The sequence below is a fragment of the Dromaius novaehollandiae genome, chromosome 24 (assembly GCF_036370855.1).
Source record: "Dromaius novaehollandiae isolate bDroNov1 chromosome 24, bDroNov1.hap1, whole genome shotgun sequence".
Classification (NCBI taxonomy): Eukaryota; Metazoa; Chordata; class Aves; order Casuariiformes; family Dromaiidae; genus Dromaius; species Dromaius novaehollandiae.
In genome coordinates, this window is record NC_088121.1 from 9,995,543 (window position 1) to 10,010,463 (window position 14,921).

At 45.8% G+C, this 14,921-nt stretch overlaps 2 protein-coding genes and 1 long non-coding RNA gene across 8 annotated transcripts in view; 1 reads left to right on the forward strand and 2 right to left on the reverse strand.

Moving 5' to 3' along the window:
- LOC135323577 (uncharacterized) overlaps positions 1 to 14,921 on the forward strand; it is a 24,303-nt gene continuing 9,382 nt past the window's right edge. Inside the window, exons 1-3 of one of the 6 annotated variants that reach the window (XR_010385056.1) lie at positions 1 to 229; positions 1,968 to 2,118; positions 14,775 to 14,877. This is a non-coding gene — a long non-coding RNA (uncharacterized LOC135323577). Of the gene's footprint in view, positions 230 to 1,038; positions 1,301 to 1,512; positions 1,864 to 1,967; positions 2,119 to 14,774; positions 14,878 to 14,921 lie in introns of those variants that run through there. The other 5 variants (XR_010385055.1, XR_010385059.1, XR_010385058.1 and 2 more) reach the window with 5 other exon arrangements.
- Positions 5,041 to 11,741, reverse strand: RSC1A1 (regulator of solute carriers 1). Its single transcript, XM_064497172.1, has one exon. It carries the CDS (start codon positions 11,669 to 11,671, stop codon positions 9,956 to 9,958), a length of 1,716 nt encoding a protein of 571 aa, XP_064353242.1. The 5' UTR covers positions 11,672 to 11,741; the 3' UTR covers positions 5,041 to 9,955.
- Positions 11,732 to 14,921, reverse strand: part of DDI2 (DNA damage inducible 1 homolog 2) — a 22,095-nt gene continuing 18,905 nt past the window's right edge. The window contains exons 9-10 of the mRNA XM_064497174.1: positions 13,741 to 13,803; positions 11,732 to 11,871 (exon numbers count right to left, since the gene is read on the reverse strand). Of these exons, the coding sequence (XP_064353244.1) occupies positions 13,787 to 13,803 (17 nt within the window). The 3' untranslated portion in view covers positions 11,732 to 11,871; positions 13,741 to 13,786. The remainder of the gene's footprint in view (positions 11,872 to 13,740; positions 13,804 to 14,921) is intronic.

The following is a 14,921-nucleotide window of genomic DNA, read 5'->3' on the forward strand; positions in this document are numbered from 1 at the left end:
AGGCCCGGCCCGCCCGCCGGGGCCCCTCGCCGCCCCGCCGCCCGCCGCCCGCCGCCTCCGTCCTGCCGCCTCCCTGGGCCGCCCGCCCGGGCCGCCGCCGCCGCCGCTCAGCGCGCCATGGCCGCCCCGGCCCGGCCCGGCCCGGCCCGAGCAGCGCAGCGGAGCCGGGGGAGCCGAGCGGCCGCCGCGCCGCGCTCGTGACGGGCGCCGCGCTCCGCCAGGAGCTGAGGTCAGGGGGAGGGACGCGGCAGGCCGCCGCCTCCGCCGCCGCCGGCCCGGCCCCGGCCCCGGCCCCGGCCCCGGCCCCGGCGGGGAGAGGGGACGTGGGGTGTGAGGGGGCTGAGGCGTGAGGGATGTGGGGCGCGAGGGGATGTGGGGTGTGAGGGGATGTGGGGCGTGAGGGGATGTGGGGCGTGAGGGGGCTGGGGTATGAGGGGACGAGGGGCGTGAGGGGACGCAGGGAGTGAGGGATGTGGGGCATGAAGGGATCTGGGGCACAAGGGGGCTGGGGTGTGAGGGGACGTGGGGCGTGAGGGGACGTGGGGTGCGAGGGGGCTGGGGTGTGAGGGGACATGGGGCACGAGGGGACATGGGGCACGAGGGGACATGGGGCACGAGGGGATGTGGGGCACGAGGGGATGTGGGGCGTGAGGAGGCTGGGGCGTGAGGAGGCTGGGGCGTGAGGGGACGTGGGGCGTGAGGGGGTGTGAGTCATGATGGGGCTGGGGTGTGAGGGGACGTGGGGCACGAGGGGGCTGGGGTGTGAGGGGGTGTGGGGTGTGAGGGGGTGTGGGGCATGAGGGACGTGGGGCGTGAGGGGACGCGGGGTGTGAGGGATGTGGAGCTTGAGGGGGCTGGGGCACAAGGGGGCTGGGGCGTGAGGGGACGTGGGGTGTGAGGGTGCTGGGGTGTGAGGGGACGTGGGGCACGAGGGGGCTGGGGCGTGAGGGGACGTGGGGTGTGAGGGGACGTGGGGCAACGGGGCCACCAGGGAGGTGGCGTTGGGTGTCATGAGGGGCCGCGGGACGAGGTGGGTGCCGGGGACGTGCCATCTGTTGAGGTTTGTGTGCTTGGTTGTGTGGCACCTTAGGGCCTAAAATGGGCCAAATAAGCGTGGCTCAGGGCTCAAACCTGCGATGGTCTGCGCTTGGCAATATTACGGGGGTCACTGTTAAGCTCCTGACGATAAAAGCACCAAAACCCCCGTTTCCATCTCCCGTGAGCTGGTCCCTCCCTGCCCACAGCAGCCTTTTAAAATCCTGTCAAACACCAGTGTTGTTTTTCAACGTGATGGGCTCTGGTAAGGAACCAGAAGCACTACTCATTTTTTTTTAGAGAAGGTACTAGGATAGAGTGCAAATCTGAAAACACAAAAACAAGTAGCTATTTTGATGGGCTGGGGAAAAAAAACTTCAGTAAAATGAAGAAAAATAAATGCAAGCCCCACTACCCATCGCAGGACACAGCTAGGGCCTGGGGCTGAAGCATAACTGCTCTTACGGGGAAATACAGAAATAAAAGGCAGTATTAATAATAAAGCCTCCTCCTGAGATGCAGGTGAAGGGCTTGGCCTTTCAACCTCTGTTTCTTGCGGTCTGGCCCTCGGGGCTGTGCTTTCGACTTTCAACCCTCATAACTGGAAATGAAACTGAAAGTAAAAGCAGTTGAAAAAGGAAAAGCCAACAACCCTCATAAACACATTTCCTGTTCCATTCCCACCCCTTTCTCTGTAAATACTGTCTTGGCAGGGACGGGATGGGCTGAGCAAGGGCTTGCACAGAGCAAATGTGCCAGGCCAAGTCTGCCCTTTCCCTGCAGTCGCCGCAGGAATGGCCCAGCCAGTCGGACAGCTTTAGAAACTACGTGAGACTCTCCCAGGGAAGGGAAGGGAACACAAGTGCATAAGCACTTGGGTTAAAACACAGCTAGAGCCAAACCCTAAAACTCCTCTTCATTTCCCACCTCAGCTTCCCGCAATGACAACGGCAGCAGAAGCAGCAGAGGTGTTGCATTGTGTGAGCTCCAGCAAGGATCAGCGCTCGGGACTACTAACGTCTCAAGAGACGAGGAAGAAGGTAAAGCTTCTCTTGCTGAATGCTTACAACCAAAATAGACAAGGTAGGTACCGGTGGGGGATTTCAGTGGGACAGAGAGGGAAAATAACCCAACCAGATATGCACACACAACTACTTAGTAACAGATCTGGGTATGCAACATCTATGTCTGATCCCTAACAAGTCAGTGGAGACTTAAACAGACCAGGAAGCTCAGGTCAGCTCCTTTAAAGAAGCATGGCAGATCAAACACACTGTTTTATTCCTTACTGGTGTATTTTAGGATTTAAAGCATGCTCAGGGTATGAAGGAAACAAGCTGTACAGCAGCAGCTGGCAGCTAAGTGTCTCTGTTTGCATTCTTCATGGCTCTGAAGGCTCTAGACACAGCAAAGGGTCTACTCCTGTAAAATCTGATGGTACAGCAGACTTCCTGGTCTCTTACAGTTTGCCTGCATGTTTTAAGCACCCCAGGCCTCTGTTTTACTCCAAGCCCTCGCCCCCCTCCCACACAAAGCTGTTACTAGCTGTGACTCTGCAGTTTCTCCGTCCAGCCTCTCTGTACCTGGGCCTTACGGCACTTGGCACGCTCGTGCTGCAGAAGGCTGTACAGCACAGCAGGGAGCATTACAGACATTTACTGCATCCAGTGAGTTGATTCTAATCCCTTAAAACATCCACCGCGCAATTATAGTTTTACACTAGAAGCTCCTGCAGGAACATGTGCTCCCAGCATTCACAGGCAGCTCCCATTCTCCCTACAGAAGCCCAGGATGTACCATCCTACTCCCCCCACATCCTAGCCTGTTTACTGCCCTCTTCCCATGAGATTTTCAACACTTTGGGGCAGGAGAAGGCTCTTTGCTGTGTTTTTACAGCCCAGGTTTAGCACAAAGAATGCCACCCATAAAAACAGGAGTGATCAGGAGCTCATCGCATAACAGAATGGAGAGGAAGGACAGAATGAATCATTAAGGTGGATCATATCTCCTATAGCAAAGTGTGCCAAGTGCAAGACACTGTTCCTCCTAAGATACATAACTTATCATACAGTGTAGTCATAGCAAACTTCTTCTGAAGTGCCCTAATACTCAGGAAGGATATTAGAAAAGCACATGAAAGGGTTCAGGAGGCAGTAGGATAGACTTAGGGAGGAAAGATTGAAGACCAGTGTAATTACATTAAAAAGGAAGCAGGATTGGGGGCTGTGTATTGTGACAATTTGCTGTTACTGAGGAGTATGAAGATGATGAGTGGAGGTAACTCCTCTAGGGAGCTGGGGATCAGGACAAGATTAAGAAAAGGGAAGAAACTGTAGGCCAAACATCAGGATGAGTAAACAGCAATCCCTGCATCTCTTTACCAGTGGGGTGGCTGCAGCCTTGTAAGTGCATCTGCGTTTCCACAGCCAGAAAGAAAGTGTTTGATTTTGAAATATTTCCCATTTTGATTTGTTAACAAAGAGACTCGAAACCAGTCACTCCTTTGGCAATTGCTGTTGTGACGGATTTCAACCAACCATTCACATCCTTGTCCACAGGACTAGATGGTTTTTATTGACGATCATGACAGTACCTTGCAATTAACATACATAATTGTCTCTGACAGCAAAGCAATAGTGCAGTGATCTTCACAGTATGCTTCTGAGGGGATCCTTTGCCCCATTTACCACCAGCAGAAAGAGGAAGCAGAGCACACAAATGCCTCTAGGCCAGAGTGAATCAGAGGTCAGGCCGGACTGCAGGATTTCTCAAATCCCATTCCGGTGACTTACTTGCCCAAAGGGTGGCCGACTTGGCAGAGCAACACAAAGCATGAGGCAAGACCATGGGGCTGCAGAAAAGTGAGGCAGCGGACTGGTGTCATTGGCATTGCTGAGTTTATGAGCGATATTTAAGTCACATTTCTTTTGTTGACCATTGTCCAGCCTATCTTGGTGCAGAAAGGTGTATGATGCAATGCTTGCCTCTCTGGATCCAGCTCCTGGTAGCACTGCAACTTCCACACCCATGTGACTAACCACAGTAACCTCAATCTGTGGTATTTAAACTCTAGACCTGTGAGGGCATCGCTTGTGCTACTCCTAAGGAGTCCATAAAAGATAAACAAGGAAAACACAGCCACTTGCAGTAGTAGGCAGTAGTGTTTTTTAAGGCATGTCTCTGCTGATCTTGTACTAACACTGACTGCTGTCCAGGTATCTGAGACTCAACAATCAAAACTCAGTGCATGTCTCAAGGGACAGCACATCTCTTTTTCAAGATATGATAAAGGAATTACTGCTCCATGAGACAAATGCTGCCATTTGGGATTAGCTGACTGTGCCACAGGTTTCAGAGGAGGAATATCTCCTACTTCCCCTTTTCTATACCAAGTGGGATCTGCCCCAGCAGCCAAAATGCAGTGGAGCAGCTTGGTACAAAACAAGACATCTCCTTGCATCAATTCTTACACCTGTTCTATAAATAACTAAGGGAATAGGATTTTTTAAAAGTTATTTTTTAATTGAAACAAACTGTCAAAAGCTTTTTAGGCACGTAAATGCCAGTTTTTTGATGTCACAAGGAGAGATTAGCTTCAAGTCCCCCCCCCCCCCCCCCCCCCAAATACAAAAAAGCAAAAAACAAAAAATGTCTTCTAATCTACCTGGAAGTGAGATATCTACATAGGAAGCATGAGGAGTAACTCACTCATCTTTCCAGCAAACACAGTGCTATGGCTAACTTAAATGCTACATTTTGTATTGTAGTCTAACACTCTTCCACTTTAAAGTCAACAGCCCATCTCTGTTGAAAGGAAACTCATGCATTTCTCATGCCTGCTTTCAGCTCCTGCAAACGGCACTATTTTAAGCGTAGATTTCTGTCTGTTATGTTCAAAATGGCAACATTTATGATAAAAAAAAGTCCTCTTGGCTTTGGAAAAAAACAGAGAAGGATTTGAGTGCAGGGATGACAGCCTCAGAAATACAGACAGACCAATCAAGCAACATTATGATAAAGTTTTTATTCTTCTTTTTTTAAATATCAAATTTTTTACACATCAATTTTGTTGAGAAACAGTCCCCCGATATTAAAAAACAAAATCAAAAAAGAATCAAGTGTGTATTACTTTGGGCAGAACCACATCCCATTATCTGATGACACAACCACTCCTCCCTTCAACCACCTGCAAGGACAACCACAGTATGTTCAGCCCAGAAGAGTAAATGACACAAATGCAACACCAGCTTTAGGATTCCTGAGTATTGATTCCCTCAAGTTCCTTAAATGAGTTTGTAAAACTCTTAAGCTAAAAAGCATCAGTCAAAGAGTAACCCAAACTGCTATGCATTTGGATCACAGACTAAGCTAGATCGACACAGTGCAGGAAGAAATCTCTTGAATGCTTCACAAGGGAACGGCGTACACCAAACCAACCCCATTTCCCATGGTGACTTCTGAGAGAGGCAGGCAAAATACCTGGTGACTTCTCCTCTTTGAATTTATGATCGAGTTCTAGGGGGGAGCCATTTGGCAAGAAGTCCAAGTCTGGTGAAGAAACCTCTTAGGATCCTTTTGTTCATGAATGGCATAGTGTTTTAAAGAAAACTCATCTGGAAGTTAAGCATTCAGCAAGTACACTTAAATATTGCTTACTTTTGAGGAAAGGAGACAGCAAGGGGCTGGAGAAAGAGGGAGACACAAAGACAGAAAGAAGGGAATGTATCTAGGAGGTACAAGGTTAACAGTCCTGGAGACCAAGTGTCTATGTAGAAGGTTGAACGTTACCAACAAGACAGATTGTCACAATAATTCAGTGTAGCTTAGCTCTGTTCAGTAGCAAGTAAACATGCCAGAGACTGTCACCAAGAAATATTTCTTCCTCTTGTCAGACTTATTGTCCAGAAACTTTCAGATGTTGCTCTAAGCTTCACCTCTAAAATCACCTGGAGTCCCATTTATAGAAACACACATTCAACAAGAGGCTGAAAAATCCCTTCAGTATCTTTTAAGGAAAAGAGTACATTCTAGAAACCAACAGGAACGTACGTGACCATAGTGGCTTCAGGAAATACCCAGAAACAAACTCTACAGACCCAGAAGGGTCTCCACAGGCACTGGCATCTTTAAGCAGCAGCTTCTGTGTGTTGCTGTGTGTTGTTGTTGTTCTTTGTAGATGGACTTTTCATAGCAAGATGCTAAGAATCATTTTGCTAAGCTGGTATGACAGTTAGTACATTGGAACAGTGACGAATGAGGAGGATCAGAAGAGCAGAAAGAGCCTCATTTTAGCCCAGGGTACATTTATCACTCAGGGAATTGTGTCTTACAGGTGGGTTCTGAGTGAACACCACCAGCAAGATGTATTGTATAGTACAGCACCTAGGTGCATTCCCAACTCTGCCCAAAGCATGAGCGCCTAAGAGGACCTCTTTCTCCATCTAGACCACTGAGGGTCTGCGCAGAGGCTGGGGAAGTGGTAGCAGTTGGTGGCATATCTTCAAACACATGACAAAGACCCTGGGGACAGTAAACATGAGCAAAGCCTATAGACAGACAGCTAAGAACACACTACAGAAACCACATCAGGACTCGGCTCCCTGGAAACCTGAACAGCCTTCAGTGTTACCTTTATCCTCCACTCTAGCCAGCGAGCTTTAGCAAAGTCTGCCATCCCTGCTAAAAGGGAGAAGTATCCCTACTTCTTGGGCCATGTAAACACAGAGACCAGTTAAGAAATTGCTAAAGGCTGAGCAAAGGATGTTTGCATACAGCAGAGAGAACACAGACGCATGTTAATACAGAGCACAACTTTTAGACAGTGTTCACTACATACATTTCTATTGTGTTTTATTTTAACTTTATAAGTACTTACCACTGCCTGAACTTTCTTGAACTTAACTAAATCTTGTTCCTGAAAAGCCAAAATCTTTCCCTAATTTAGCAGCACATAACCATTCACTCAAAGCAAGGCTCTGTGAAGTTAAGAGATATAAATCACCAGGCTTGGACTAACTTTAGAAAATATTTTTGTTTTTTACAAATATTAATCAACTGAGGGGGTCAGGCTTCTGTTTCAAGCAGTTCAGAGAAAGTTACTCAGGAAATTCTGACAGTATTGATAAATACTTCAGTAAAGCTTTGGCAGAAGGGTAGATTTCAAAAACAAATTATATTTGACAAAGAATAAAACTGACTATTGAAGCAAACTGGCTGATGCTCTAAAGCTTTTACAGAATTCTGTATATGCAGTCTCTAAGTAAACGTGGCCATAAAACTAGAAACTTTAACCGGTTTGGTGCAAAGCAGCTGTACTTCATCTAGCTATTAGCAATTGCTTCTAAAAACATTAAGTGTAAATATGAAAAGGGTATAACATTGAATGGCTAACATCTGATGCTGTAAGAACCTGGCAGTAAATTAACCTGCAGGCTAAGGGTGCAAATTCAGCTCTCGCACATCCAAGAGGGCAGACCCGCAGCTGGTTACGTTCAGCACACTGACCCCACGTACCAGATGAGGGCTTGCTCCAAGGACCACCTCACTGAGACCTGTGGCATGAATCGGGAGGAGACGCTGGCTGTTTAGACAGAGGATACTCTGGATCTGAGAGCTGGGAGCTTCATGCTAGCTGCTGCTTTTGATAGTGAACCAGATACAGATGGGGATGGGTCTAATAGTGTATCTTATTTCCTAAGGCTGCTAGGAAGAGATCTGAGGAGACTATTCTTGTACCAGCCCAAATGGTACCCTTGGCAGAAGGGGCTTTTGCTGGATTTCGAGTGCTCCCTGCAAAGAGGTTATTTGAAAGCTTCAGCAGGGGTAACTCCTACCACCTGCATGGCAGAGATCATGAAGCTGTAGTCCTGTCTCAGTAACTCAATTTGAACTTGACGATACTTCATGTTGTTCAGGCAAGGGGCTTCCAACCCGTAACACAAACACTGCCCAAATAGCCAAACACTGCTTCCTACACACACATGCTGCTGGCATCACAAGTGGTGGGATATGAGCTAAGTGCGTTTGGGAGCCCCAGGCCTGGCTGGTACATTCATAGTTTATTAAAAGCTCTATTTGACCGACAAGGGAATGCCTTAAAGCTGTTTTATATTCCAAAGGATCTCTTGGCTACCCAAGCACCTAAGAAAATCTGACAATCACTACTCACTGACATCAGAAACTCCTGCAAGTTTACAGATGAAACCAAATTTGTGGTGTTCTTAAATGCCACCCCACATGAAAAAGCCTAGCATACACATAGGCAGATCTGCTAAGCAACGGGAAAACAAAAAAACCAGGAACAGGCCTGAGACAACGATAACAACAAATGAAAACCATGAACAAAACACATTGGATTTTCATTCAGCTGCTGTTGAGTCATCACTTCAGATTTAGTTCAAAGCAGAAAATTAAAGATTTAACATTTTACACAAAGCCACTTGAGAGATTTGCAAGTAGGACTAAGTAAAAGTTCCTACTTCAGATTTGGTATCATGTTTCAACCATGCTTTCCCTCCCCTTCCCCAGCCCTCGCAGTACTTTGGGGCTGTGCAGAGCATCAAGTAGTAGTTCATCCCCAAAAAAAGCACCTGGAAAGGGCTTCCTACAGCAGAGCCTCGATGGGTCCTAGTCAGGCAGGCTTCTCACCAAGGACTTCCCAGAAGGCCACAACGGTTGTAATGCAGAAGCCACATCAGTGCATTTGTTTCATAAACCCTATCAAAGAGCCCTCACTCTTTAGGAGGTATTAAACTGGTACCCCACAAGCCACTAAAGGCTTTCTGCAGTTTGCATTTCCACAGCTGAGAGGCTGGTCATCCCCAAACATTGAGATAAACTAGTGCAAAGCTGATTTTTTTTCATTTCTAATCACGTGCCCACTCAGTGCATAGAGAATGCATCCACTAAAACTGAGTTTATTCTTAGAGGGGCAAGAGGAGGGGAAGGGGGAGGACAAGAGCCATAACACACACGATCTGTTTGTTAAGCAATCTCATCACTAAATATTTGCCTTGGGGGCTGAGCTCGTTCTTTCGTATGGGGGAACATTATGTGGGCAAAGCTAGAAAAATGTAAAATACCCCCTTTTCCCTTTCCCCCTGCTTACGACTAATACCAGCACATCTTCAAATAAGTTACTACGTCTCTTGTTTTTGGTAGCACCAAGTTCTATCCCTTCCCTTCTTCTCCCCATCTCTCAATCCCCACATTGTAAACTTTAACACACTGGCCCAATAGCATAAAGGGTTTGGCAAAAGTAGGCATCAGCTTTCAATGTGCACACACAAAAATGCACACTTTCAAAAATCCCCTCCACCCCCCTCCCAAAGGTTTACACATCCCAAGACCTGTAGGCATCTACATACCTTTAGTAGCTACTGTAATTGTTTGTCAGCATCACAGATGGACATTGGGTTATAAAGCATAGGAGAGCTAAAACTGGTACAAATCCACAGTCCATTGGGACAAGCTCTGTTTTGCGCCTGCATCACACTGAACTCAGTGCGCACCTCATCCTGTAACAGCACGTGCTGGGCCTTGCCTCTGGCCACACACATACGCGCATTCAATTCACTTTGCAATCGGCTTTGTGCTGGACAGGGCGGCGGCGGCGACCTTAATGGCTTCTGCTTCTTATTTGTAACATTGGAGCTTATTCTAAAATTGTACATTTAAATAAAAACATTAATTTTAATCCAGTATGCATCATAAGAATTAAAAGCTATCCTGTCCATACAATGCTAGGATGTTTTCTTTCTTTTAAAAGGCCAAATCTAAAAAGTGAAACAGAAGAGACAAGTTACTTTGGCTGCAAATAATTAAAAAAATCTGGCTCAACATTCTGCTTGTGTGTTATGATGTATAATTTAGATAAGTCCTTTAAAAGAAAAGACACTCCAGTCAGCTGCTACTTCTGTAGTTATGTAGGAACAACGATACTCTTGGCTAGCAAAATGAGAAGAGCAAGATCTGCATTTCCATCTGCTTGTTCCAAAGCCTCAAGAGCTTCCCGCATGGTAAAACCAGCGCAAAGAATCCGATCAATGTCAGCCGCAGGGAAAGCGGGCAGTGGAGAAGCCACAGAGATAAGTTCAGAAGAGCCAGCAGGTGGGTGCAGCAGAGGTTCCTCAAACCCACGCAACGGCCACAGACCTTCAGGAGCCGAGGTGTTGCTTCTCCCAGATGCTCCTGTGAAGAAGCTCTGAGTATCTTGAGACATATCTTCATCCAAAGTAGGTTTAGAAGAAACAGATGCATTTTGCTCTGAAGTCTGATTTGTTGGACTCTGATCACATTCCGCCAAAATATTTGCCTGCTCAGAGCTCTTTTGCTGGTCAGCAGATGTCATGGCAGAATTCAGCATGATCGAATCACTCTTACCTGAGAGCTCCTGCATTTCTGTAGCATCTTTTCTGACAGCTGATGGTGTGCGACTGATGCACGTGACGCAAACTTTTTCTATTCCGCAATCACAGTGCTCTTCCCCTAGTTGTTGCTCTGCATTTCTACCTTCAGACCTCTCCTTATAGAAGGAGCAACTCTGTTCCTGGCTGTCTGGATCTAAGTCTTCATGCTTATCTTCAGGAAGCCCCTTCTGTTTTGCTTGTTCTTTGTGAACCATTTCCAACTGAGAGACTTCTTCAGATGCAAGGATTTTACATTCTCCTTTACGACTGATAATCAAGAGTTTGTGAAGCTCTTTCAAGGCCGATGCTAGAGAGAAACATGGCTCTTCTGAGGATGCTCCTGGGTCAGTGTCCAGCTGAGGGATGCTGGAGGGGGAAGAGCTGTTTTCAGTGGTTAAATTAGCTAACTCATACTTTGCAGGAATTTCATTGGTGCTTTTAGACTGCAGCACATCACTAGTGGAAACCGGATCATTCAAGGAGGAGTCAGACTTCAGTGACTCCACCTCCATAGAAGGAGGATCCAAGTTTACATCAGATACACTTCCATTCTCAGCCTGCCACTCCTGCTTGCTCGCTGAGCTGTGCACTTCAGCTACAGACTGCTCAACTACATCTATTTCCATAAAGGTTTCCGTATGCATACAGCTACGGGACACTGACATTTGAATCCTCTCTTTCACGCAGGAAAAACCTACTTTCTCCAGTCCATTCCCTCTTGTTTCTGCAGGAGAGTTTTCTGGCTGGATGCCTGTATGACCCTCTTCTTCCGCAGCAGGTTTCTCAACCCCAACAACGTTGCAGGGACGTTCTGGGTCAGTTGCCTCATTTTGTTTCTCCAGATGTTCATTCACTGGTTCTTTGCACATCTGATGATCTACGGGAAGCTCATTCTTTTGTTCCTCCTGTTCTGAAGACAAAGGTACTCCTTTATTTTGCCCGTGCTTAGCAGCAGCGTCAGCCAAGCTGTTTTCTTGTGTCACTTCCAAAGGAGGTTCCTGGCCACGGCCTTGTTCCTTAGAATTACATTCCTTTAGACTGTCAGCAACAAATGTTTCTTCGAGTGTGTCCTGTGAAAGGCAAGCTGGGCTGCGACAGGTTACCTCCCCCATCTGGGGAGAACGGTCATTATTTGCCAAAGAAGCATTATTGGAAAGATGCCGTAATAAGAGAGGATGTTCTTTTTCTGGGGTTATCTGGCATTCATCTGAAGGCTCCAAAGACTTCATGGCTCTAGGATCAATGGGCTCTGCGAGGCTAGATATGGGTGAGCAAATTGAAGCAGGGGCAGAGACGGAACGATCAAGTAATTGATTTGTGGGATTACAGATCTTGGAACTTAGTTCTGAAGACTGGACTGGATTTTGAAACCCATCAGAAGCTGGTAATGAGGGCTTTTCCAGTGAGGTAGTTTCTTTGTCACTATTCTCTATGCATACAGAAAAAGAGAAAGAAGCAGTTAAGATGTATGAGAACCACCGTTTTTCAAGTATTTCTACCTTTGGAATACAAGCTAAAAGGATAGTTTGCATATCAGCTTGGCACACCGTATCCGTTTGGAAATTACTCAGCAGAGCACCGCTCCATTTATCATTAGTTATTGCAAGAAGAGTTATTACAGACTGTCCACAGTGCTCTGAATATTAACTAAGGGCAAATCCAATAACTACACTCCAGCTGCAGACACTTAATTACTGACAACAAAAGACACAAGAAGCCAGTTCCAAGGTGCTTTGAGAGCTCACAACTAGAGGACATTTAAACTTCAAAGTGAGCAGATATATCTAGAGTCACTGAGAAGATAATGAAATCCCCAAATCTCACTTTTAAGAGCCATTTTTCAAAGGAGAGCAAGATCTACACTTCTCTTCGTGATACAGAAAAGAGATACTCCAGCAGCATACAAGTACACAGTATTTTTAGAGGGAGGCTTCACAGATGCTACTCAGTGGTTTGTTGAAGCTTAAAATAACTTTAGGTTTTCTTTTAGCCATAACCTTTGCCTTAATCAGGAACATAAGACAAGGAACATAATTTTTTCACCTGAATATCAGGGCAGATGTGACAATGACAACAACGAAAAAATACTAGTCAGACAGAGCAATTGCTTGTTCTGTGTTTTTCTTCAATATGTTAATGTAGGCAGCGATTAGAAAGCAAGATATTCAGAGGTCAGCAAACATCCTCCATGACATTATGCCAGCTTGAACTGTAATTGTGGATATAAAATACTTGACACTTATTCTTTTATAAGTTAACGTTGTTTGTTGTTGTGAAGGAAGGAAACCAGCTGCCAACTGGCATCTTTGAGAAAAGCCTCTGTTCAAGCAGCTTTCATATAACAGAAACAAGCAACCTTTCAGGCTTTAATTACAGAACCCCCACACACCTGGGAACCCATATACATTTAAAGTGAAAGACAGCTGGTTAGCAGATTATCACATAATTCAGATATGTTGGTGTTAACATTCTCCACAAAGAGTGCAAGATTTTCAAAATATAGGAATTAGTACCATCAGGACTTACTTAGATTCACTTCAGATCAGATAGCTATGCATGACAGATCTAATGCAGCCACTTAACCTACTATTTTTCCCTAAAGTAACTGGTTAGTTAAATTGTTTAACTCTGCACATACAGCCATTACAGGCTGAGCTGCATCTGTTCAGTTAAAGCCATTAAAAAGTCCACTATCACCAACTATTTCCCTACCTTAAGTGTTTACACTCGCTTGTCACATAAAAGCCCAAACAACTGATGACTGCGAGGGGGCATGATTTGTGACGTACCCCTGCTGCATTAATCGGTATGTTGTTTCAAAGAAATAATTCACATACAACAGCACAATGACATTTCAGTTCACCAGATCTGCTTTAATCTTGTATTAGGACATACAGTTATCAGCAGGGTCTCATGCTGGTCCATTTTGCGTACGACTCCCCTGAACTGCTGAGCAATGTTAAGGAATTTGCTGTCTCTGCTCAACACAAGTTCAGGTTGAGGCACCAGAAGTGTCTTAGATAAGTGAGTATTGCTTGGAGAGCACAGAAAGGAAGTTCAGAGCTCTAAGCCTCTCCTTTCCATGGACAAAGGGCTCCAACTTTTCTAAGAAATTTACCCAACAAATTTGTTACCTTTGGCCAAGCAAGGCAGAACCTTCTTCTGCACTCTTAAGTGAAGGAGTTGATAATTTCACACCATGTGGGTTTCTCCCTAGTATAGTTTAAAGTAAGGACAGCCCTGCTGCCGGTAGCGTGAATGTAGTAGTGAAAGCTTATAAACTAACGGCTATAAATACCTGGTCTGTGGCCCACTCCAGCTGCAGTAAACACACACTACATGCATCAAGGCTTCTGACGTTCTGTTTGGATTAGGAAACAAACACACCAAACTTGCATTAGCATTCAAAGCACACAACATGCATGGTTATAGTCCTGCAATTTCTCAGCTTCCCCCCACAACTGTCCGTAAAGATAGTGCACTGGACAGCAGGAGCTCTTCCCATTCACTTCTTCCAAAAAAAGTTCTGCTTGCCACTGTTGTGTCTGGGAAATTCATTACGTCAAGTCAAAAAATATCTCTGTAGAAGAACAACTTAAAGGCTGTGCTGCCTGTACTTCTACACTTGCAAAGTGGTCTGTGGGTGATACTACACACTTGATAAAATATATGCAGCAAAAGGCATGTGTCTAGCACTATACTAGTTCTCCATACTGCAGAAGACAAAGAGGAACCACACTGCAGGGAAATGAGACCTGAGGTGGCATCGCAGTTCCCCAGTTCTACTCCTAGTAGCTACTGCCTTGTCCTGTGCCACCGTATGCAAGAGAAAACAAGCAGACTTCAGCTTGCTGCGAATGGGAAGGAAAAAGATCCTGGAGTGAAAGATGTCAGAGACATCCCAAAAAGGAATCGCTGCCCAAGACTGAGAAGAGCAGAGCAAGTGAAGAGACAGCCAGAAGTCAAACCCAACTCAATGTCTCCTTCTCCATGTGGAGAACAGATGGATTACAGATCTTTGTCAGTAGCACCAAACACTGGTTATCAGGCAAAATTAAATACGTGAACTTATCTTGCTAACAGTCTGTGCAAATATATCTGGTCTCATGCTCTCATTAAATCACTAGTATAGCCTTTGCTGCAATAGCACATGTTCTTCTATTAAAGTATGCTAGGATTTACTTTGTCCAAGTGTTAGATATCCAAACAGCTATGCACGTTTTACTCTGTAGGATTTGTTTCACTGATTCCTTCTCCTTTCCCACAGCCCTCCAAACTCAATGGTCTTAAAAATATAGGACTGTTTTACCTTAAGTCTTCCTCTTTTTACAGATATGCAGGCTTACTGGGAACAGCTGACTAACCATGCTCATACATACAGCTAGGATTTATCCGTGTTCAATATCGTGGAAGGAATCTGCCTTTTTTGCCTCAGGTATTTGTTTCTTTTATTCTCCATTAGATAAAGACGGTGCATTA

What these genes read in the sequence shown, in the direction of transcription:
- RSC1A1 (XM_064497172.1), bottom strand. Translation starts at nt 11,671, where the DNA reads ATGAAGTCTTTGGAGCCTTCAGATGAATGCCAGATAACCCCAGAAAAA.